Source organism: Limanda limanda, chromosome 3 (genome assembly GCF_963576545.1).
Source record: "Limanda limanda chromosome 3, fLimLim1.1, whole genome shotgun sequence".
Classification (NCBI taxonomy): domain Eukaryota; kingdom Metazoa; phylum Chordata; class Actinopteri; order Pleuronectiformes; family Pleuronectidae; genus Limanda; species Limanda limanda.
The window spans coordinates 6,437,338-6,462,515 of NC_083638.1; the positions used below are offsets into that span (position 1 = coordinate 6,437,338).

The 25,178-nt window shown below is 41.3% G+C and overlaps 1 protein-coding gene across 1 annotated transcript; it reads right to left on the reverse strand.

The window, feature by feature from the left end:
- Positions 1-899: 899 nt before the first annotated feature.
- Positions 900-24,728, reverse strand: bbox1 (butyrobetaine (gamma), 2-oxoglutarate dioxygenase (gamma-butyrobetaine hydroxylase) 1). The gene is made up of 8 exons (XM_061068160.1): positions 24,651-24,728; positions 22,178-22,638; positions 20,279-20,393; positions 6,376-6,574; positions 5,461-5,566; positions 5,139-5,335; positions 3,428-3,594; positions 900-2,390 (listed from the first exon to the last, which is right to left on the reverse strand). The coding sequence occupies exons 2-8, from the start codon at positions 22,580-22,582 to the stop codon at positions 2,230-2,232; spliced, it is 1,350 nt and encodes a 449-aa protein (XP_060924143.1). The 5' UTR covers positions 22,583-22,638; positions 24,651-24,728; the 3' UTR covers positions 900-2,229.
- Between the last annotated feature and the right edge of the window lie 450 nt (positions 24,729-25,178).

A 25,178-nucleotide genomic window follows, 5' to 3' on the forward strand; every position in this document is an offset into this window, starting at 1 on the left:
ATTCCTGTGGTGAACAGTTTTCTCCTGATCAGCAATATACATGTATCGGTACAGCCATGTCACTGGAAAGAGCTTTTATTTTGATTCTGACATGCTGGTATTTTTAGTAACTTAACTGTGTAAAAGGAAACTGGATGAAATGTTGTTCCTCTCGTGAAGTGACACCGCATGTCGGTGTGAACGCGACCAAACCGGATCTGAAGCTGTGTGTGAAACTGGTTCGGGATCAAGACTCGGCTCTTTCTGCTTAAGTTAAAGAGTTTTTTCTTTTGTTTTAAACTGGATTATTCCAGCTCATCTCTTGTCATTGTACTTGGCCAGCTGCTGTAAAGAGAAGTCACAACTACTGAGATGCAAGGTGGAAGTATTCCAGTATCTGAAAAAGTATTTATAGAATATATACAGCTTTGGCAATATAAATAAAAGTTGTCCCAAATGAGGCTCTGTGGATTCATTGTGGTTTTTTGTAGAACTCAGTAGAACTTCAGCCAGGACCCAACAGTTTTCTTTCAGTCAATCATATCTCACCGGTAAATATCGGTAATTTAAATAATTATTGTTTTACATTAAGATCCATTAAGTCCCTACAGGCTGTCCTGATAAATCACATTCACAGAACATGAGGTCACAGTGACCTTGACCTCCAGGCACCAAAATCAAAGATTATTTTTGCCAAATGTAAGAGAACTCCCTCATGTTTTGAGGTCACAGTGACCTTTGATCCACAAAAATCTCTTCATCTCAGAGTTCAAAGGAATGTTTGAATCTTGTGAACACGATATCGCACCGAGGGAATTTCTTCACACGACCTGGAGGTGGAAACCCGTTCCTTCATCCTGGAGACGGACAGATGAGAACATGAACGCTGTGATGAGGTTAAGAATCAGACGTGGAGAAAATCCTTTCAACTCGATGACGTTTATTCAAGCGAGTGATGTTTAGTTTAACAACAGTTTGTACAACACTTTGATCCTAACACAACATAAAAGAGAAAAAGAAACAAAAACTTGTAAAACAAACAAGAAGCTGCAGACGATGAGCTGTCAATCTAACCAAACCGATGCCTGTTGCCATGGACACAACATTCTCAATGTCAGTGACTCGAGGAAAAATTAAAGACTTAAAAAATCAAAACGTTGCTTTTTTTAAAAAGTAAACTAAAATTCAATCTCTTTAACTGTTAGAGAAGGAATTGATCACAAACTGGCCATGTTTTTTATATTTAACAGAAACTTCACCTCCATCACATTAAGGCACAAGAGTTTTAAACAAGTTTCATCCTGAGAATCTGAAATCTCACATTAAAGCAGAAACAGGAAACTTATACTAATAATAATGAAGTATGATGTGGTTGGACTCAGATTCTTGAAACCTCCGAACCTGGTCAGATGCCACCAGGTTATTTAGAGAAGTTCTTAACTTCAAACTAATTTACAAATGTTGAACAGCGACAGTTCGGAACCAGAAGCGTCACACTACACGACTTCCTGTCTCCTGATCCGGACTCTGAGAGTTCACACCACACGACCACAACCTCAACTTTCAACAGGGGAAACCTCGACTGGGACGACTGGGACGACTGGTTTCCTGCTCTCTGATTGCAGGACTAAGGCATTTTCAGATTCAGACTGACGGAGAATTCAGAGCTTTAAGGGATTTGAATGTAAAGAGGATTAAAAACCAGCGGAACAAAGATTCTCAAACAAGCAGCAAGAGAAAAATAATTCACCCAGAGATCATTTCAGAAGAGACTCAGTTAGTTTCAACACCTGAACATTTATATGTAGCGTTATCGATATTTGATATCAGAGAAAATGGCCGATTGTAACTTAACTCAGGTGCAAATTAAATTGATTTTTAACAAGAACCAGGACAATTTACTCAAAATCATCATTATAATGATAATTTGAAGAAGCCGGATCAATGTAGAAAACTATACACGTATAAAATATTATCTTATACAATGTTTCGTCTACAGCAGCCCCTGCTGGACAAGACAAGGCAGTGAAATGAATCCTTAAAAAAACTTTTGTCTTTGCATTGTAGTGTTGCCGTTAGTTTGCTTTATAAATCCCTGGTGTACGACTTTCGGCTCTCGACTGTTAACAACATGAACCGTTGCACCTTGCCCCATCACCTAAGCACTTTAAGACCAATATGTAGTTTAGCTCCTATTCTGTAGCTAAGGTTCTCTTAAAAAAATGTAATGTCACTGTTTAGTTGCAGAGCTCATGTGTGCTTGTGGACGATGTTGCGTAGCAACCGGAGGCGGGACATGACCTCGTCCCAGTCCAGGTAGGCGCCCTCCAGGTGTCTGGAGCTGTCGGGCCGGGTGACGTAGCTCCTCCGGCCGTGGAGCAGACGCCAGTTATCAAACGTCACCACCTCGCCTGAAATACAACAAACACGCAGAGTTCAGATGTGAAGAAATGTTTCATTCGACTCTCAGATTGTTTTAATATAAGATAAGATATTTAATTCTGTCATTTTTATTCCACTTCATTCAGCTTATTCAGTTTGCATCAGCTCCATGTTTCCACCTGACTTGTAAAAAAAGATCTCAACCACTTGATGGCTTCATATTAATATTCTGTTATGTTTTATCATATAATATAATCGGTATTATTATTAAAATACTTGTGTTTACACATCAGGCTGAAAAACAGGTTAAAGCTGCAAACATCAGCCTCACAAGGAAATAAGTAAAAACATGAGTTGAATTTTTAATCCAAATTTATTTTAAATCTTCACCAAATGTTGAGAACGTTTCCATCCACTGCTTTTCAGTAAATATTAGGAATTTATTTGTCCTATTTAACAGTTGTTGTTAATTTATTCTCTGGTGTCATTAAACTGCAGAAGAAACACGTGCAACAGGAATGAAAACATAAAATAAACGACAAAACTACAACGTGATTTCAATGTTCTGTTTGTTTCATGTTTTTCACTTTGACGTTACAGAGTCGACACAGAATTCAGGTTTTTATCTGCAGCTGTTTCTTCTCTGGTTTTTGTTTCAATAGACAAACGTCTCCACTTCAGCCGAGCTTCAATCTTTCTGTGACAGTTGGTTTGTTTTTCTAATTTTCCGTGATTACACAACGACAGACGGACCCACACCTCCTGTTGTTGTGTTGCATTGTGGAGCCTGGACGAGGAATAGTGTGACTGTTCTCACTGGTTCAGCTGTTTCCACTGTTCTGGTTTCCAAACATCCTACAAATGATTTCAGGATGAGAACTAAGTGGAACATTAAATCCCAGGAAGGGCAAAAAATACTAGCTAGAATAGAAATATTATAATTTTATGACCATTTGGAGATTTTTCGGTTCCTGTTCTATGACTTTTCTCTGATGAGCTCACATGTTCACTCCTTCTACCCTTCTCACACTTCTACACATCGGTTTGAAAGGTGTCCTCCACTGACCTGGCTCCATGGTGTAGCAGACCACGTTCTCTGGACGGTTCATGAGGTCGGTGAAGGCCTTCAGCGCCCGGTAGAAGGGTTGGACCTGGTGGACGGGCAGGTCCAGCACCGAGTCCCTGGTGGCGTTGTTAAAGTTGATCCTCTCAACTCGGCCTTTGTTATCGACGCTGCTCAGGAAGAACAAGAGAAATCAATTCAAACACGAGAGTTTTACAGTCGATGGATCAATTCATTCAATGCTTAACTAAAAAAAACGGTTTGACTGCTGATCAGAGCAAACACATCAAACACACTAGTAACAACTGATTACTTTTAATGATGGATTAATCTGATATAATCTAAAGAGGTCAATTTTAAGTTTCAGAAGAAAAACTCTAAAACTAATGAGAATTTTGAAGGTTTGTTAAGAAAAGTGCCATAAAAATACAGTTAATTATGGTAGAAAAATGCAGATATTTTGTTTAGTATAATAAAATACAATGAAAAAGTGAAAATATTCATACTACAGAAGTAACGCACATTAATATTACATTATAATTAGGGCTGGGCAACGATTAAAAGTTTTAATCGCGATTAATCGCATGATTTCCCTGATTAATCATGATTAATCGCATTTGTATACGCAAAATCCAATAATGAATTAAAAAGGAGTGTATAGCGCAATTTTATTTTCAATGTTCTGCCATATGAACGAAAGTGCCATAATATCAGCATTTAATACAGTAGCAGTTTAATAAAATATTCAGTGTAAATCTCAACTTAACAATGTTATCAAAGCAAATACAAAGTTAAAGCTCAATGCCACTGCCAGGGCATTAATGTTATCCTCTTCATTATGAAATATGTATACTCCTCCCTGCGTCTAACGTATTGTGCCGAAGCCTTGCTCCACTCGCTGTTTCGTTGAATGATTTGCTGATATCAACTGTGTGTTTTGCATTCAGGTGATATTTTAGACTGGAAGTGCTCCGGTGATAAGAAAATTCACCTTGGCAGTTGCTACAAATAACTTTGGTTCTGTCGACTCCGCCGTCTGGAAGAACTTTAAAATGAAAATGGCCATGTAAAAGCTCCGTACCCTTATCCATGGTTGTTTATCCGCCATTTATTTTCTTTTTTCCGGTTCCGCAGCAGTCAGCAACAGACTTTCACAAAATAAAAGCCTGACTTTCACAATAAAACAATAAATAATCAAACCTGAGTTAATGCGAGATAAAATAAATGTCTGAGTTAAATAAGTGATGAGTTAACTCGATTAAAACGAGTTAACTTGCCCAGCCCTAATTATAATACTATATATAAAGATGGAAGACGTAGGTGAAGCGGATCGCCACCTGGTGGCCGGCTGCAGAACAGATCATACTATATAACCTTGGTCACAGGAAAATTAAACATTGAGTATTTACTGACATTTTGTATTATTCACAGTTATTTGATGCACGTGTGTGATTATTCAACATCTCAATGACTAATCACAAAGCTGCTGAAACACACAGCTGCTCTGAGAGTGTGAGGCCATGTTGAGAACATCACCCAACCAGCAGATGGCAGTGTTGCATTTCAAACCACACAACCGCCCTCGCTGGTGAGATACACATCTTTCCTTGTGATTCAATGTGTTGTGTTGGGTCTGAATCTTTGCCTCAAACACATATGCTACACGTGTGTGTACATGTGTGAGAGTGAAACCACAACATGTGCTGTGACTCACTCGATGATGTGTTTCTTGGACTGCAGCAGGAAGTCGCAGTAGTCCCTCCCCATGTCGGTGAAGTCCACCTGGGTGGAGGTGAGGGTCCTGAAGGCCTCGGGGTCTTCTCTCTGCAGCAGCTCCACCATGTGGAAGCCGTCCACCACCTCGCTCTCCCCCCCCTCCACGGCCTGGCTGATGCAGTGCACAAACTGCACCTAGGACATCCAACACACACACACAAATGCTCATTAAGCAACTCTTGTGGCCATAAAAGCCAAATTGCAGTCAAAACAAGAGCATGAATTCATGAGTGATTCCATATAAGTGAAGGTTGACTGACTCCTGGTGAGAAGTGCAGTGCAGGGTAGTCCGTGTGGAGACTGAGCCGCTTGGACGTGTAGGCCAAGTTGTTTGCCATGTTCTTGTCCTGCACCTGCCACGTGTGCCTGAGGACAAAGACAATATTCATTAAATAAACTCCACGTTCACTATTTAACTTTGGTTTTAGCAGATCAGCGGCGACAATTCGGCTGTTTGGAGCAAAAAAAAAGATGAGATGAACTCTGTAGGGATCCCGGGGGGGGGGGGGGGGGGGGACCGGCGCCTCTGAAGTAGATAACTTCATTGAGATGCAGCAGGAGTCGAGCGCTAATGAGGTAGAGTTATCGTCCCTGTTCTGTTTGCCTCGTTCGGACGCCCGGCTCGTAAACGAGTTTCAGGACTTCGGCTTCACTCTGCAGCCGCTTGACTTCCAGCAGCATGAGCTCATCCGCTGGCAGAGGAGAAGCTTCACGCTCTGAACTCCGGTTCTGACTGAGTGCACCAGGTAATTCCTCTGGCTTAGAAAAAGAAAAAAAAAGAGAAAACGCTGGAATGCTTTTAGGTTGTTTTCTCCGTCTCTGTCCTCGAGTAATCAGCTCGGCAATAAGTCACAGAGATGAACTCTGGAGGATGAAGGGAGAAGCAGACGCTCAGTGGATCGATGCTGCAGAGAAGTTATCTTATCTTCCTCAACATCTAACGTTGTAAATCGAGATTTTTATCAAAAATAACCTTCCCGTCTGGTTCGATTCTCGGGATAAAGGATGTAAATATAAATCTTTTGTGTTTGATTTTCTCCAACAGCTTTCCCCGGGCGTCGCTCCAGCTCAAATATGAAAACTGGAACATTCAGCAGCAAGATTTAGTGGCGAGTCAGATTATTAAACAGTGGCTTGGCTGAGGCCAGAAGTGGACGCACGTCACGCAGACTCACCCGTAGAACGTGAGCCGGAGATAACCGATCCTCTCGGCGAGTCGGGCCACTTGGCCGCGCCCCCTCGGCGCCCCCTGCAGGCGGACGATGCCAACGCGCCGCAGCGCCAGGAGCCAGGCCAGCGCCGCCTTGTCGTCATGGAGAACTTCCTCGTAGTCGCCGGTGGGAATGTTCAGATTGGAATCAAAATAATAACGATCTGAAATGAGAAGAAGGACAAGGAGGAAATAATACTTTTAATAGTTTAGAGTTTAAGAGTTTCACATGTTTTTGGTTGTTGTGCGTCTGCCAGGAAATAAAATGCGCCTGCACGGAGCCGACTTGAAGCTCCTCCCACCAGAGCATCTGAGTCCTGACATGAAGCTGAACTGTTTCATCACTTCATCAGAGCTTCAGTGTTTCTCCTCCATCTCAGCTTCTCCTGTTAGAATCGATTTACTTCACTGAGCATCGATCCAAAGACTCATAACCACCACGAGCTCTCAGGCAGGGTTTTCTTTCTGAATCATAAATGATAACTACTCATTTAAGTTTGACTGAATAAAGAATATAACATTTTAGAGGTAACAGGATCAACATCTTCACTTTGATGGTTTAACTGACAAAAGCGGACCTTATATTTACTAACTTATATTTACATTAACCCTCAAGAACGCGTGATAAAGAAAAGTCCAACAATGTGTGGAAAGTGAACTATGGGAGAAATATAAACATGTATTTATATATATATACACATTACAGGTCCCTAAAAGCCAAAGTATCTCGTAGTATCGCCACCTGGTGGTTTGTTACAGAATTGGTCTTAAACCCTGTTTCCTCCATGTAAGTCGATGAGACATGGCTCAAACTAAAAAGTCAAAACACTTCTCAAAGATGTTTTCGTGTGATTTAAGATAGTTGTTATTTACTCTGTTTGTTCAAATGTGTATGTTTTTACAAAATTTTGGTTTCACTGTGTTTAGAACATTAAAATAAATCACTGATATTTCAAAACAAAAATTCCGCTAAAACTGTCAAAACAAATCGACTCAAGTACGAATGAAAACTTTCTATTGAATAAGACACATCATCAATTTGTGGATTTTTCAGTCTAAATTGAAATTGCAATCAGATCCGTCAACAGTTCGACAGACTTTAGTTTGTTTTGCAAAATGGAATCAATCAATATAATCCAAGTCTATTATTGGCCTCCTTCTCATAAGAGCTGATTTGGTTTATAAACGCTGAAACTCGACGCTGCACGCGAGCGTCTGAACACTTCAAGACAAATCGCTGGCTGAGAAACATCAGCATGTCTCCATCAGACGGACACAAGTGGAAAGAATCCTCCCACTGAGTCTCTCTCTCTCTCTCCACCCAGCTGGCTCGCCCGCTCTTTCCACTGAGTCTCTCTCCAGTGACTTCCACAGAAAACAGCTGCTAAGTACATTTGGAGGAGGGGGGGTGGGTGGGTGGGTGAGGTGGTGCTGGTGCTGGGGGGGGGGGTTTCACTGAGGGGATTGTGAACCTGTCTGATGTTTACGGCTCCTCTTTGTGTCTCTTTCCCGTCCCCTCCGACACACAACAACAACTACTCTCCAAACGGCTGCATCGCAAATAGATGACAAGGCTGAGGCCAGGACACACACACACACACACACGTATACAAACACACATAAACACAAACACACACACACACACACGACAAGCTCGCTGGAAAACGTCATGCATAATTGATCGTCCTCCTAGGCGTCTGCAGCTTTTAAAGAAAGTCGAGTGTTGCCGCTGAAGGCTACAAAGATTCAAAGATGCAACAAGCTGAGTTTAAGTCGTAATGAGAAGTTTCCGCGGCAACAATCTTTAAATCAAACATTTTGGTTTTGAACATTTTCCCCCGAGCGCTCCAGATGCAACAGACTCAGACTCCAGGCGATTCCTCAGGAGTCGCTGACCTCCCTCCAGGCTGTTGTCACAAACAATGAGTTTCTGGCCAAACAGTTCAAAGGGTCAGGAACCCCCCCCACCCGTCCTGCTTGTTAAAGTCTGTGGAGCGGTCAGACGGAAACAAACGCCGAGAATGAGGAACTGGGGCGAAGGTCAAAAGCAGAATGTAACAAATTGCTCTCGTGAAACTGGACCTGGACGTGAGGCTCAGCTGCTGCTCGGTGTTTCAGCTCCACGGCTTCACGGTGTCGGCCGAGGTGACCATCCCTCAGCTGAGCGGACCCCCCCCGGCCCTCCCCGGCCCCCCGGCTGCAGCTCGGCTCCGCTTCTCGTTTTGAAAAACCACTCACGTTTTTTTTGTGTTGCTGCCGCAGAGCGAGTTCACCCGGAGGTCGAACAGAAGAACTGAGCGTCTGCCTCCTTATCCTGTGACCATCTCCTCACTGGTGCTCATTGTTCTAAACTGGAGACGCTGATAACGAGTCTTAGATGTGAAGGATAATGAAGAAGCTCGTTTTTTTAACGGCTCTTGTCAGCTGCAGATTAAAAAAACAAATAAGATCCTTGTCGGATACAAATCTGGGCAGATTTAGAACAGATGAAAAAAGGAGCTCCAGTGGAAAAATAACATTTATTCGAGGACAGTACAGAGGCGTGTTTACTGTAAATCTACTCTGTTTGACTTCAGAGGGAAATATTTAACTTTCGACTCTTTGCAAATACAAGACGGAGGCGTTTTATTTGCTAAATAAACTCGTTTCAACTCATATCAGCTCCCGATTCTTGCTTTTCACGAAAATAAATCTGCTTCCTGTTAAAACCAACACACGCTCAGTGTATGTGAAGGGTCATGTGACAGTCGTCTTTAGATTTGTTAGTTTGGTGAAGATACAGAGATAAAACACTTGAGTAGACGGACATCATTCTGGTTTTAACCCCTTGTAGACGAATGTTGCGAATTCACCTCAAACCCCATTCCGGTCTTAATGCCCTCTGCCGCCATCTAGTGGTCGGAGTGGAAAATACATACTAGCCCCTTGGTACTGTACTGTGCAGCAAAGGTATTTTGAGGTATTAAGCTGAATTTCAAATACTGTGATGATGGGACAGCAATGATTGTACAGAAACATATGTTGTCATTCAATTCCAAGAAAAAGCAGCATCAATATGATAATCTACATATCAGAGACTGGAAAATTTGTTAAATGAAGGTTATGCCCCATTATGCCTAACGACGCTTATTTGTCTCATACCTAAATTTATATCTATTGTATATGCTATATTGAAATTAACAATCTCCCCCTAATTTAGCATCTGTATGACAGCCAAAAACACAAATAATATTTTTTGTATATATAATTGGAAATTAATTCAGGCAATAAGGGGTTAAAGCCAAATCATATTAGTATGACGCAGCCAACAAACTTCAAATCAGCACCACTCACCAGATTAATCAGTTAAATATGAAAATGAGATGAGAACAGCTTCGAACTTCACTGCTTCCTGAGGAGCCGGCTGTACTCGAGACAAAGAGAATCTGACTAATCATCACAGACGAAGCCGGAGACGGTGATTAATGCTGGAAGACGTCTGTGCTCGTGCTGAAGCATTAAAGTCAGACACAAAAGGAAATTAACTGGAAAAAATTGCAGAGAGAATGACTGGAAGAGAAAATTGGAATCAAAGCGAATCATTTTTTTGGAAAGGGCCGGCCTTGTGGGTCCATCGAACAATAAACTCAATCTTGTCACCAGAAGTAGCATGTGTTTGTAAGTATTTGGGGGCGAGAGAGAAACACACAGAGTGAGAGAGGGAGCGTCACACTGCCACAGCCCAGAGTTTCTGTCATGTGCTGGTTTGTGTAGAAACCACTGTGGTTTTCACAGGACAGCTGCTGGCACGTGCATGTCGGGACACATCTGACAGCCTGACGAGATAGTAGATCTGCATAATCCCCCCTCCCCAAAGTTCCCCCCCGCCTCGGCCTGTAACAGTGGCTTTTCCAGATGAGGAAACCCGAAGCCCCGGCTCCTGGAGCTCGGTGGGCTGTGAGACCCTTCAGCCCTCGAGTCGCCGCTGGGATCCACAGAGCTGTTGTGTGGACTCCGTAAAGTTTGATCACAGAGCTAAAATTATCTGTGGAACACACACACACACACGTACACACACACACGTACATACACACACACACAGGAAACTGGGCCCTTGTAAAAACGGACTGAAGCTGTTGTTTATTGAAGAAGCTCAGTTTTAGAGATTCTGCGGAAATAAAATGAGATCACCGAGTTTTTGTTCTGTGCCGAGGTAATCCCCAAATATCCCTCGCTTGAATTTTTCCAGCAGCAATAAAAATGTGGTGGAATGAAGCCAAGAACATTTATTCCCCCAACAAAATCACAAACTGTCCTGGAGAACATCTTTGAAGTGTTTCTATTTTATAACACTTTAAAGTTCTTCTCGCTAAAATGAAGAGAGAGATGTTGTAGTGTTTACTCCTGTACATTTATGTGACAGCCACAGTGACTTGTTACTTTATAAAATAAATGTTCCATATTGTAGAAAGTGAGGTTGCCATGTGTACACTGCAGGTCTGGGTGCTCTTTAAACTTAAATAATAATGGGAACATTTATCAAGATGATTATTGATATCGACTGAGTCAGAACAAACATTTTGCTCATGTTCTTTTAAAAAACGTGATATTTCTATTTCTATATTACTTTACTTTGAGGTTTTAGCACTTCCTCAACCACTAAATAAACACAATTTAACTGACATGTTTTTCACAGTACGTAATAAATCATTATGAATGTTTTCCATGTGTTAACGTGTGTTCAATATTTCATCAACTGGTGAGAAACTGCAATTATAAAATCCGCTGTAATTGAATAACTTCATTAAGACTTGAAATTGTGTTGTGCTTTGAAAAAGAAACTCGTTCTCACTGGACTGCAGGTCTGAGTGCTCTTTAAACTTAGAAGAAATAATAATGGGACATTTATCAAGATGATTATTGATATCAACTGAGGTCACAACAAACATTTTGCTCATGTTCTTTTAAAAAACGTGATATTTCTATTTCTACATTACTTTACTTTGAGGTTTTAGTACTTCCTCTACCACTAAACAAACAAACTTTAACTGACGTATTTTTCACAGTAAGTAATAAATCATTATTAATGTTTTCCATGTGATAGTGTGTTCAATGTTTCATAAACTGGTGAGAAACTACAATTATAAATCAGCTGTAATTGAATAACTTCATTAAGACTTGAAATTGTGTTGTGCTTTGAAAAAGGAAACTCGTTCTCACCAGACCCGTGAGTGCAGACATTTGAAAAATAAAAGAACGAAGCTGTTCTCCGTCATCACCCATTAGTGTGTGTGTGTGTGTGAGTGTGTGTGTGTTTGTGTTTTGTTTGTGTGTGAGTGTCAATGGAGCAGCAGGAAACCCGCTCCACCCTCGACCGATTCCACAAACGCACCTTTATTTACGCCTCAGTCTCTGGTGACAGGGCGGCCGACCTCAGCGCCCCCCCCCCTCTGCAGACAGACCGAGCAGTGTTTGCTCACCAGAGAGCCGCAGCCCCCCCCCACCCCCCCCCCACAGACTAATCCAGACACAACTCTCTCCATCAGCAACTTTAGCTTTTCCAGAATCCCATCCATCGAGCCTTTGCAGTAGTTTGTCAAGTTGTGTCCTTTTTGCCAACTTGCACTCAAACGTCTCTCAGTGTGGTGTGACGAGCCAAGCGGGCGCTCCGCTTTGCCAAAGCAATGAAACGTCCAATCATTATAATCGACCGAGCTTTCCATGCAGTCCGATGTAAAGCGATGACAAAGGAAGAGGGATTACAGGAATACTGGGAGAACACTGAGGGTGAAAAATGGTAATACTTTCTGAAAATGGGACAATTTAGACATTTCTTGGACGTGATGAGTGAAGTGTTTGGCTACCAACTTAAGGTCTGACACGTCCGAGGCACTCCAACCCTCAGCCGAACATGACTGCTAATTTTGACGAATGAAAACGATCAAAGTGGAAAGTTTAAAACGTCAAATTCCTAACATTCCTCTCCGGTTGGTAACACAGCGTCTGCACATGTGTGAGAGCGTGTGTGAGAGAGGCTGGTTGAGCCGTGGCGTGTGGAGTGATGCTCAGGTCTGGAAGAACATGAGCGTTTTTCCAATCGAAGGAGACCTCCTCAGCTTTGTTTCCAGGAGTCATCCTGTCAACTGACGAGTGATGACATACAAGACTAAATCCAGACCAGATGGCAAGAAGCTGGGGGGGGGGGAACAGCAGCCAGGAAGAGAATTGACAAATCAGCTGCTACTTGGCGGAGTAGAGAATCCGTCAGCAGACTTAATGAAGAAACGTCCAAACTCAAGAGTCCGTTTAAGTGACCGATCCGTCAGGAAGTTTACGATAACTTTCAAATGGACTGACGTGTTCTGTAGGAGCTCAAAACAGGAAGTGAGAGACTAACCAAGAAACTTATTCTTTAAATTTGATATTTGTTGCAGGTAAGAGCAGATAACTGTTGTGAATTTGACTGACTGTATAAGGTAGTAGAGTATTGAGAGATTACTGCAGCTGCTTTCGGACATGAAACTTGTCGGAGGATTTGAATGTGAGAAGACAAATGTCTGATTCTGTTGCTCTGGACATTTTCTGGAACTTTTCTTTTCAGAACCTGGTAAAATGTCCAGAAAATGTCCCACCTGAGACCACGTCATAATACAACTGGCGTGTTTATAATGTTTCTGACACAGAGCAGACATGAAACTGGAAGAATATATAAACATCTCAGGACCCGGACAGTCTCCTGCTGTGTTCTACACATGTAACAGGAAAAACTCAACAATGTCTGGAAACAGTTTAGTTTGAAGTTGAATGCTAAAGTCACTATTTTCGTAACTAATAATCAAGTTTAAAAGTGAATAATAATTAATAATAATGTACATTTAGGACACTAGCATTTCCAGCTTCCCTTTTGGTCCACAGCCAGTCTCTGTTGGATTAGCTCCAACAGCAGATGTGCAAACTTCTTGTGGTCTTGAATCTCCATCTCGTAACAGACGTCACCAGGCAGTAAATTAAAGATAACAAGAGTGATGCTTTATCAAAGGTGTGATGTTTCCTCTCCTTCAGTTAATGATCAGCAGAGATCTGGAGCAACATGAAGTCCTCTGTGATGTTTTTGGGTCAACAAGACAGATGCATTCGATTTGTCAAGCAGGCGGAGAAGTTGTCCTATATTAGCATCAACGTGTTTCCCCCAAGCACCATGAGTAAAGTATCAAAGTCAATTATTAAGTGCACACTGCCAGAGAATATCTTCCACCTTGTATTTAGGGGCGTGTATGGCTTTTGTCAAAACTTCATGCTTCACAGAGATCTTCCTTCAGCTGAGACCGATTAAGAACAGATAGTTTGGCCGCGACTAGTAACTGGGATTATTTTCTGGAAGGCCAGAGGAAGACATAAAAAAGGTACAGCTGTTAGAGTGACAGAAATCTCATTGCCAGTCTTTGGCATAACCAACTTTAGGAATTTTTCAACAATGCATTTCACAAAATGTGCAATTAACATGTGTATTATTCAAATAGCTATATTTCATGAGGTTACCTTTACAAATGTCTGTGTGTGTGGAACATTAATAGTGGTCAGTTATCGCTCTGCTCCAGATAATCGACTCCAGACTTCCACGTCTTTCCAAAATCAGGAGCTGGTGTAAACTGGAAATTGTCGATTTCCCTCAATTTCTGAGCTACGATGCTTCACTTCAAAATCACAATTGACAACAGTGGATTACGGATTTCTGAGTATTGTGTTTCTTCCAATTGTGAAAATGAGGACGCTTCATTCGCTGGAAGAGAAATTTCAAATGGGACGAGCCAATTCTGACATATTGAGTCTAGAAATAACGACTGATTCAGCTCCTGAATGAGGACACAGCAGATGTGTCCAGTCCTCACAGGATACTTGGTTACGACTCAGCCTTTCTGTGGTAGGTTTGTGGTATTACTCATTCTGTGAAAGATTGTGACGACGGCCAAGTGCTGAAAACAGCTGGCTGAATCAATCCTATATTGTTCTCCGGTGAGTCAGGACACATTGAAGAGACGTTGGAAAGACCCAAAGTCCTCAGGGTCTCATAAACTCCACTCCCTTAATTTCTATTGTTTTACTCCTTGTCTAATTCATGGCTAAGTCTTTATTTGCCACCTTAATTAGCTCAAGTATGTAGACCTGGAGCAAACACCTGCAGGTATGGACTTGAGAGACCCACACGGGACCCAACCATGACCCATACCTTTTCCAGGGTCGTGAGGGGGCTGGAGGGAATCCCATTGGGTCAGCGATGAGCACAACCCTGGACAGGTCATCAGATATGGGTGAGATACAGAGTCACAGCTATGGTCAATTTAGAGTCAAGTCAGTCAAGGCGTGGGCCACAGTGAGTGCTAACCACTGTACAATTATGCTGTCCTTACAATTAACTTAATAAATAACCTACAAATACCAAATAAAACCAATTTTATTTAGAATAACTCTTAAAACTTTAGATTTCTAACCAGAAATCAGTTCTCTAAATTTTCTCTCGTCTATCCAATGGATTTGAATCTTGACGTGCAGTGCAAAAGTATTTCGGATGATCTCAGAGCCTTTTCCCTTTGCTCCTTTTAGTACTGGATGAAATTTGGGTAATCCAAACAAATCACTCGAGTTATAACAGCAATGTCATGGCCATTATGTCGAGGGTGAGCACTTCAAATGATTCACTGGATGAATGAAAGGTCGCACAGGGATCTTGGAGAGAGGACTGACGCCATTTGACAATATACAACTGTGAGGTTGTAGATATGAGAGAGAAATCCACGATCCCTCTATTTTTGTCATATTTTTACTTTTTGAGAAAATCCATTTAACCTATTTCCCATCAGCCTGTTAAATATCAGTGACATGAAATTAGTCATGATTCACAAAGCCACTAAATAAACATGACAAGCTCCAAATTTGAGGCGTGAGACGATGACATGCTCCAAATATTAAAAGCATTTGGCAGCCGTTTCAGCAAATCACTGACAGATTGTCGGTGAAAGGGAGAGTCATTACAGATAAGCATGTGAGTGATAAACAAGCTTTTGGAGTTCGGAGACGACATTAGTCTCTGTCGAGTGATGCGACGGGTTTGAAGTGGACAAACCGGCACAAAAATGGCATGTGTGGATTTCACAGAAGCTGAAAACGAATCAGGTGTAAATACTTGTATTGATGCAGGAAAAGATGAAAGTGTTGGATGCAAATATAAATCTGAGAGCATGCATATAAATAGCAGTTAGCAAATTAAATTTCCTGACTAAAGACGCCAAGAACTGAATTAAATGAGAGTGCAGAGTCTGGAGCAGAACTAGAGGCTCATTAAGGACGTGAATCTCTACTAAACTAGTAGATAAACCAAAGTAGTATACACAAGATATGTTAAAGTTTATATACATTCTATAAAAGTGTAATAGTTGTGACCAAAAAATGCAAACCTGTGGTTGCACTTGAGGAAAAATCAATTGGCCAAGACATTTTACAGAGTTTGTACAATTTGATCTTGAGGTATTTCACTTGATATCCAGACCAATATTGATTTACCGGTGGTGCTCCAAACTTTTATTCCCATGGGGAACATGAAGGTTTGAATCAAATATCATAACAATCCTGCCAATATCTGTTAGACAGTTCACTCAAAACCACAGAGGAAAGTTGGGGGAACACCAAAGAAATTAGGATCCGTGGTATCGGAACCAGGAATGTCATCACTTGGATTTATCCTCTGGGCAACATAAATATAAGTATAACATTTCAGGGTAATCCATCGAATAGTTTTTGACATATTCCAGTCTAGACTAAAGCAGTGGACCTGGTGATCCACCAACAAACAGGCCTTTCCAACCGGGGAGCCAGGCCTCAGCTCTGGCTCAGAGAAAAACCCAGAGCACTGGACTGTGGTGGCCGTTTGTAGTCTTTTGTCTTTTAAAAAATATATTCAAATCAAGACGTCCCACTGAAGACAGACCCATAGATGACGCACAGCTGCAAACAATCTTTGTTCTCTCGCAAAAAAGCCAACAACCGTGCAACCAATGTGGTAAAATTCAAAAACCTGACCATGAAAGTGAGTCAAAACCCAGAATTAGCATCCAGTCAATGACAACTGTATATGTGGATATTTAGAGATTCAGTAGGAAAATTTCTGTGAGATCCCCTCAGTCGTAGACACCGGGCAGTTTGGGTTTAAATTCCTGGTTACACATACCTACAGGCTCAGGGAATTGCTTGTTCCCAGGGAAGGAAATACTGGTGAGCTTGTGTTTGGTAAGAACATGCAGATCTTTTCTTGACCCTCAAGTCGAAATAGGTTTTCCATCTGGCGGAGGCAGACAGGGGTTCTGAATGAGACGTTCACATTTAAACAGATGTCAGCTTTTCAGAGGGGTCCACTAACACCACCTTACGTGCAGACATACTGTACCGCTATTTGGTTTTGTGTAAAGTAAATGTCCAAAGCCAATAAACCAGAAATGCTGACAAATCTCATGTGCTTCCAAAAACCCTGGAAATACACAATTTAGTGTCTGGTAATGATGGAAACGTATCAACAGGATCCCAGAGTCGACCTAATCATGTCACTACTGCATTGAAAACTATTCTTCAATGTGTGATAAGTACATTTCAATGTCAATCAACTACATTTGGGACTGTATAACAACCAGATACTAAATACTGCAGTTCAACTTTGCACAACTCCATATAAACTGTAAAAGCAGAAGAAAAAAGCATTAGCCCAGACGTAAAAAAGGGGAGCACGGTGCAGGCTGAATAATATCCCCACAGCTCCAATTATCATATTGACCTCCTGGTATCCTGAGCACACTTCACTTTCGCTGCTGAGAACTCTTTAACAGGCAGGGACGGGCCTGTAAAGTCTCGGTGCTCTGCATGGAAAAGGAAACAGAAACTCAAAGTGTGGACTATACGCTTCGCTGGGTTAACGTCATCGAAAGCTCAGCGGTGGGAGTAGCACGGAAATCCTCGGAGGTGAAAGCTGTGCATTACACATCTTTCGGAGAATGTGGTCTTGTTTTTCTGTGTAAAGGAATTTCAGGGGGGAAATAATTTAACCCAAATAAAAATACCTGTGCGTCATCTCGTATTGTGTTTTAGGAGAATGGGTTTAGCAGCGTCTTCAAGGTTCGCCGCTGGACTCTGAGCGGAGAAGAATCCACTCGACAGAATCACTTATCTGCTATGAGGGAGATCTGTTTACACTTCAACACGAAAGGAGGAATTCTGAGACACACACACACACACACACACACACACACACACACACACACACACCCTTAATAAGTCTGGAAGGGAGCAGGAGCCACTCAGCCCTGTGGGTCCTTCAGGACCACGTGTGTGTACACAAACTGACTTCAGTCCATCCCCCCCTCTCCACTGAAGAGCCGCTACCTTGTTCCACGTTTGACTCGTCTGCTGTCTGGCAGGACTGTAAAGTGTATTGGGCCCATTGTAAATGTACTGTAAAAAGACTTCTCCCTCCAGGTTTAGAAAGAACGTCCTTCCTTTACTACCCTGTTGTGTTACTGAGGAGAAAGGGTTTGGAAAGAAGAGTTTAAATCAGGTGCATCGTTTTCCCCCAGAAAAAAGTCAGCAGGGAAAATACAGACATTTTCATTTCACAGCCAAAAAACGAGAGAACTGATGCTTGATCACATAATGGATGTGAACAAGCATCTTGTTCCTGCTGTTACCGCATGTTTACCTCTTGAATTTAAATTTTAAATCTAATTGTTGTTCTTGTTGTAAACATACCCAATTTATATTATTTTGATGTTGTGCATCAAAAGAAAGGACAACTGTTGCCAGCAAAATGTATTTGATCAATACTTTTGTAAAAGCTTCAAACGTAAAGAGAAGTGAAGATGGAGATGAAGCCAATAACTTCTTGAAAGCATAAAAAGAAGAAACACAATCCAGAATGAAAAATCACACACTGGATGTTTTGTTAATTTTTGCAGTAATGTCTGGGTGAAATAAATTTTAGCTGAGTAACTTTGACAAACTCTTTCATTAACAAGCAGCAAAGGACCAGGACGTCAACGTCAGATCAATCAATTACAGAAGTAGTCTATCCTTTCTTAGGGCTTTGGGATATTACAACATTTTGTGTGACAAATGAAAAACATCTATTGCAAATTACCCCTTTGTGGAACTTCTTTGTCTTTTGGACAGTTCTGTGTGTTCTTCCAACACAATAGAGACGCAGGCCAGGACATGAGCATGACGGCCACACAAGGGGAGAGAACATGACACAGCAGGACTCAGACCAACCAAGACAAAACCGAGAGTCCACATTACAACGAGGAGACACTTCTGTCGTAGAGACGTTTGAGCGTGACCCAAACACCATTAACCCTCTTTTACAATCTACTCAATAATCATGTGGCTTTTGCAAAGTACACCTACAACTCTTTTCAACTCACTGTGACTTCCTGTGCTTCTTCTACTCTTCCTTTCTGCAAATTTAAACTGATCTGAGCTGACAAATAGCACAGAATTTATCCATATAACTGTTTTTGATTGAAGAATAGCCCCGCTAATGATGTACAACTAAGTTGGTGACAAACACATTGCATTTCCCAAAACTTCTTTACAATAAAAGCCTCCTGCTGCTTTGCCACTGGAGAGTTTCCCATGTGAAACAGCAGGTACGATTCGCATTAGAATTAACTGAACACAGGTCTACAGCTTAAAACTATCAATTCCCAGTGAATTAGGTCTGATATGTGAAAGTGCAAACAGGAACACTGGAGTGAAAACAATCTACCAACCAACAGAGAGCCAGACAGAAGCTAATGAAGCTGAAGATTTGTAAAAACACAGATTTTTCTCTGATCTCTGGCTCAGAAAAACCAGTTCAGTCCCTTAAGTCCCAGCTGAGCTGAGGGGAGGAGCCGGTGAATGGAGGAGGTTGGATGTGGTCGAACTCGCTACCGAGCAAAACCACAGCACCGCAGGTCAGTGAGGCTGAACCCAGAGGCTGGAGTGACAGCTCATGTTATCACCGCTTGGTTTCTGACATCACAGTGTCACACGATGATGCTGCTGAGCTGCAGGATCGAACGCTTGCTCCGATAAATATTGTGTGTTTATGCATCTGATTTACACAAGTTTGCTTTGGGCTTCAGATACAAGTACAAAGAAGTTCCTTCACCAGACTCTGAGGTTGTTTGGTCCGTAAACTCTGGACTTTTTAAGTTTAGTCCAAACCAAAATAACGGGTTTGAAAGATGCCGGACCAATGACAATATAATGATGTTCATTATATTACAACAACGAAGTCAACCAGTTCATTATTTTCTCCATTCAAACGGAAAAACCAATAGTCAAATTGACAATATGCCAAAGTGTCAGACGCACACATACACCAATCAATAACATGTATAGTTAGACAAAGCCCATGTGGGGGATGATGACCAGACGTTCATCTATAATCCAAAATCTCTTAAGTGTGCTTTTTAAATTACAATGTGAAACCAAAACTAAACAAATCAATTATTTATTGACTGTCCCCAGTAAACTCTACTTTAAATCCTTTCATAACAACAGACTTACACATGGATTGTGCAACTACCCTCGTATCTCTCTGCCAGCAGCGTGCCTTTAGTTTATGTGTTTATGTTGTAATGTCAACGTGTCCAAGTTGTAGACGTGGCAGTGGTGAGAGAATTCCTAGTTAACAGAAAGTAAAGTCCTCTCTTCTCTTATCTGTACAGCGAGGCTGAAGCAGACGGAGCTGGGCCCAGAGAATAGAGGTGAAAGTTCACAGCACCAATTCACCACATGAAATTCTAAAATCCAGAGTTAAAGTACATTAACTTCGAAATTAAAAAATTAAAAAAAACTGGACTCACCATTGAGGAAAAGCTCTTCCTGCAGTGACTGTCTGGCAGCGGTGGAGAAGCAGCGTCTCCTCAGCCACTCGGAGTCAAACACACTGGTGTGATGGTCCGGCCACACAACCGACACCTGAGACACAAAACGCAGATTGGTCACACAATCCGCCAAAAAAGGTTTTAAAGTTTAGTGTAATATCCAACATCAACAACACGTGGGTGCTTCAGTGCTGAATGGAGGATTCACATAATTCATATCTTGTAAAAACTTCCAGTGAAGTGGAACACAATGTGAAATTGAGTCTTTCCCAGAGATCTGATGTAAAAACATTATACAAACTGTTTTATAAATAGTATCTTAACGTCTTTGTCTCTTTATCCACAACTAGAAACTCTTACAAACTGTACTACTACAACTGAACACTACAAACATGTAGAGCAGATAGATATAGATTAGTTGAGATAAGGGGTGCAGCGATTAGTCGACGTCGTCGACAAAAATCGATGACCAAAATAGTCGCCGACGAATTTACTCGTCGATGATTCGTTGGTGACGTCATAGCACGTGTTTCTCGTGCCGCGCACCGGTACTAAACGTCGTTTTACCGGAGGTGCTGATGAAAGCAGCTGAGGAGTGAGCCATCTCGCTCCCTTCCTATCTCTGAAAGTCGCGCATGTGCAATAGCGATAAAACATGGACCGATGTCGGCGTCCGCTGCTGCGCGCAGTCGCGCACCAGGAAGTAAAAAGTTCGGGAGAACTTCACCCGTAACAGCCCGAAAAAAACTACCTGCAATATCTGTACAGCGGACCTGCTCTCCATGGAAGCAGGACACGCGCATGTGAGGAGGAGTCAAGTGTGACTTCGTAACGGAGACGATGCGGACTCGCCTCTGTCAGATGTTATATAAACACGTTTATACCTGTGCGCAGGATTCTAGAATCCATTACAACAATACGGTTTAACTTTTTATTAAGGAGTTTAAAAGCGAAATATTATCCTATTGCCTGACAAACGTCTTGTTTTAGTCAAAATGATTTAGTCTGAAGAAGACTGTAGTTTCGTTTGTTGATGTTTTTATTAATGTTATTTTCCCTGTCCTTTTTTGTTAACACGAAAAATGGATACTTGATTTTTAATTTATTTTTAGTACCAGCACTTGGCCTGTTCTTGGTTCACTGTAAAAAGGGAAACTTAAATTTAAATTATTTTTTTTTATTAGCACTTTGCCAGTCCTTGGTTTTAAATGGACAAAAACTTGATTTGTCTTTGGTTTTGTGTCAACTGTACCCTTAAATGCAACAAAGTTTATTAAAAGACATTTTTTTTAATGAAGTATCAATCTTTATTGTCTTTATTTTCAGTCATCACATGCCTCGAACAACCTCAAGCTAAATTTAAAAGCTGTTTGCTAAATAAGAGCAATTGAGAATTTGTGTCATTCATAATCCGATTAGTCGATTAATCGTTTCAATAATCGGTGACTAATCGACTATCAGAATGGTCGTTAGTTGCAGCCCTAGTTGAGATATATTCTGTGCGCTACTTTGCTTCAGTTTCTATGTGGATATGAAGTACCTCATCTACATGCTTAGATACAGGAGGCTCCTCATGCAGCTCCTAAATAATTGTTCTATTCTTTTCCAAAAGTAAAACCTTATTTAGATATTTCAAATTATTTAAAATGACAATTTTATTCACCTGGTTAAGAGCTTGGATCTCAGGATGCAGCCTTTTGTTTGACATGTTTAATTTTGTATTTAATGCACCATAAACTTGATGCACTATGAATGTAAAAAACCTTACTTGTATGCCAGAGGTCTTTGGACATATACACAGCTAGCTTGGATAAGAATTTAAACATTAATGCTTCTCTCTTAACACAGAACAATTGTACAGTTTATATGAAACAGTACCTTGTTGTCATTGATGACCTCCACAGAGTCGATCCCTGTGTGGATGTCCAGATCGCACATCACCAGCTGCCTGGCCTGAGCTGACTGCAGGGTGCACAGTGGACACTGGCAGTTGTCTCTGAGCCAGGTGAACGGGTACAGACTGGTGTCTCCATCGTCCCACTCCACCTCCACCATCCGCGGCTCGTCCAGCGCCCGGGCGTGCCTCACGGACTGGCTCGCCACCGGGACCGAGGCCGAGGCCATGGTCTGCTGCCCACGAAGCTGCACTGAAGTCAGAAGAGAGGCCGGAGGACCTGCAGCCGGACCCGGTCCACCACGAGCCCGGAGAGCCTGGCAGGCCGCGGCGGGGGAGCGGCTCCGCAAGGCCGGCCGGGCCAAACGGGCAAAAGTACTCATCCACATTTCTGAAGGGTTCCCACCAGGTACCTGTGTCTCAAGAGCAGAACGTGCCACAGAATCTGTAGATAATGAGAACAGGAGGCAGGAATATGAGAAAGAAAATGGTTGAATAGAGAAACCTGAACTTTTACCTTTTGGATGATGTGTTTCCAAACCAGGAGTGAGTAATACAACAATATTATGACTCTCCTATTGAGCTTAAAAAACGAAATTTCAACAAATACAATGTCTAAATGCCATATAATTAAACTGAGGATATAATGAGCTAATGGGATGAAGTTCAAATAACAAGAACCAATTTTTTTTATAACAACTTAATGACTCTTTTCAGAAGCAAAGCACTGTGTTGTGCTTGTTTTAGATCGATGCCAAGCTCATTGGACACAGTTCAGGCAGCTTTACAATGGGCTTTGAAAAGTCTCCAGTCATCAGGAATTGCCTGGTAACCGTGCCAACCAGAGGTATTTTCCAAGCTTGGTCTGCTGACTGTGTGTTTGGTACGATCCGAGCAAAGCTGTAAAAAAAACAATATAATAGTAGAGAGTATTTGTTGTTTATCAAATGTTTTTCTTCCTCTACTCATAAAGAAGAGATTCAAACCATGACCTTGACTTAGGAGCATAAATCTGTTTTAAACTTTTAAAAAAAGGGATAATGTGATATTTATTGTGATAATTATCAATAAAAAAATGAAATGAAAAGTGTTATCTTGATATAATTCTGTAGCCATGTTGTCCAGATTCACAATCTGAGTATCTTAGGAGATTTCATGGGTCTTTCCTCGGAGCACTGCTCCAGTGACGATAAGTCAGACTGACCTTTGGGTTCCCAGTCACCTCTCCCACAGTGAACTGGTCTATCTGCTGGATTCACTTGAACAGTAGCCAGTGAAAGTTCAAACATGAAATAGGTGCAAACTGTGTATTTGCTTATACTGATAACAAACCTGCAAAGAGATGCCAACACTCAAGGTCAACACTAATTGAGCAGATATCACTATCAGTGGGAGGATGTGGAGTTGGATTAGAAGACTCTGAATACAACCTGATGTTTGTTGACAAGCTAAACGCAGTGGGGGACATTTACTTTCACTAAAGTACACATCTTAGGTACTTGTACTTTATATTACTCCAGGTATTTATGCACATGCACATGATAAACTTACAGAATATGAATTGCTGCAGATTAAACTTCCCGACTGTCTATGAACTAGTTCCAATGAGCTCAACCTTTAACATCTTCCGCAGTAAAATGCAACATACACGTGTACGCAATCTTAATATAAAGTTAAGTACACACTACTACACCATGTACTTTACATTTAAATGTACTCCACGACATCCCAGGAAGAAACATTGTACTTTTTACTGCACTACATTTGTCTGACAGCTTTAACTTTTCAGATTAAAATACCAAACAGTGCATAACTGTATATAATAATACAAACCACACACATATATATACATACATGAATGCAGCTGTATATAATAATCTAGATAGAATTTAATGGATAGAATATGAAACCATTTTACTTTCCTTCTCATCCTCTATCCACTGATAATACTTGAGGTTTAAATGCAGGACTTTGTACTTGTAATGAGTATTTAAGTACATTTACTGCACTACACTTGTCTGACAGCTCTAACTTTACAGATTAAAATACCAAACAGTGCATAACTGTATAATAATAATAATGGTGTGGTTATATAACAGCAAAAACACCAACTGGTAAAATGCAACATATATATTCATGAATGCAGCTGTATAATAATCTAGATAGAATATTAAATCATTTTACTTTCCATCTCATCTTCTATCCACTTGATGATAATACTTGAGGTTTAAATACAGGACTTGTATTGAGTATTTAAGTACTTTTACCGAAGTACAGGATCTGAACACTGATTTACAAGAAGTGTTTGTGACTTTAAAAATAGCTCGGATGCTAAAAACATTGCGCTTGTTAGCCTTTAGCTCGGAGGAAGCAGCTAACTCGTTTGTGGGCTAACTAGCTCGACTACACACAGGTTTGTTATTAGAGAGAGAGTTAAAGTTTGTGTTGTGTTGTTACCTGTGTGGTTCACACGCTGCGGGTCCTACACACACACAGACACACACACCGAGAGTCTATCCACACCGCCGCCGCCTGTCACGGTTCTTATGAGGGCAGAGAAAGTAGGTGAGAGGTCGAGCAGGAAGTGAACGATGTCCCACTTCTCACACAGTTCAGCTCGGCTCGGCTCGGCTCAGATCGGATCAGTGTGATTCTGAGTCAGCCACAGAGGAGGAAGAGGTTTTATGAATATTTATACTTTGACAACACAACAGTATTAAACAGGGTTAATGTCAAACATTTTCAGTCTTTGCAATGTCTAGTAAAAGTAAAAACTGAGGCTCTGGGGCATTTATTTAATTTCATTATTTGTTTAACCAGGAGATTAAGAATTCGATTTTCCAAGCGGAACCAAACAACAGCCTGCAGCCAATTTTTTTAAATTTTACAATTCAGACATCTAGCGACAGGATCAGGTGATTTAAAAACAGTCTGAGGAGATAAGACTTGCAATTTAGTTATTTTTTTATAGGAAAGCCTTTTAAT

What these genes read in the sequence shown, in the direction of transcription:
- bbox1 (XM_061068160.1), bottom strand. Translation starts at nt 22,582, where the DNA reads ATGTGGATGAGTACTTTTGCCCGTTTGGCCCGGCCGGCCTTGCGGAGC. An exon ending in AGGTCATCAATGACAACAAG is followed by an intron (nt 20,394 to 22,177) that starts GTACTGTTTCAT and finishes TTTGTGTCTCAG; the next exon opens with GTGTCGGTTGTGTGGCCGGA. An exon ending in GGAAGAGCTTTTCCTCAATG is followed by an intron (nt 6,575 to 20,278) that starts GTGAGTCCAGTT and finishes TTCTCATTTCAG; the next exon opens with ATCGTTATTATTTTGATTCC.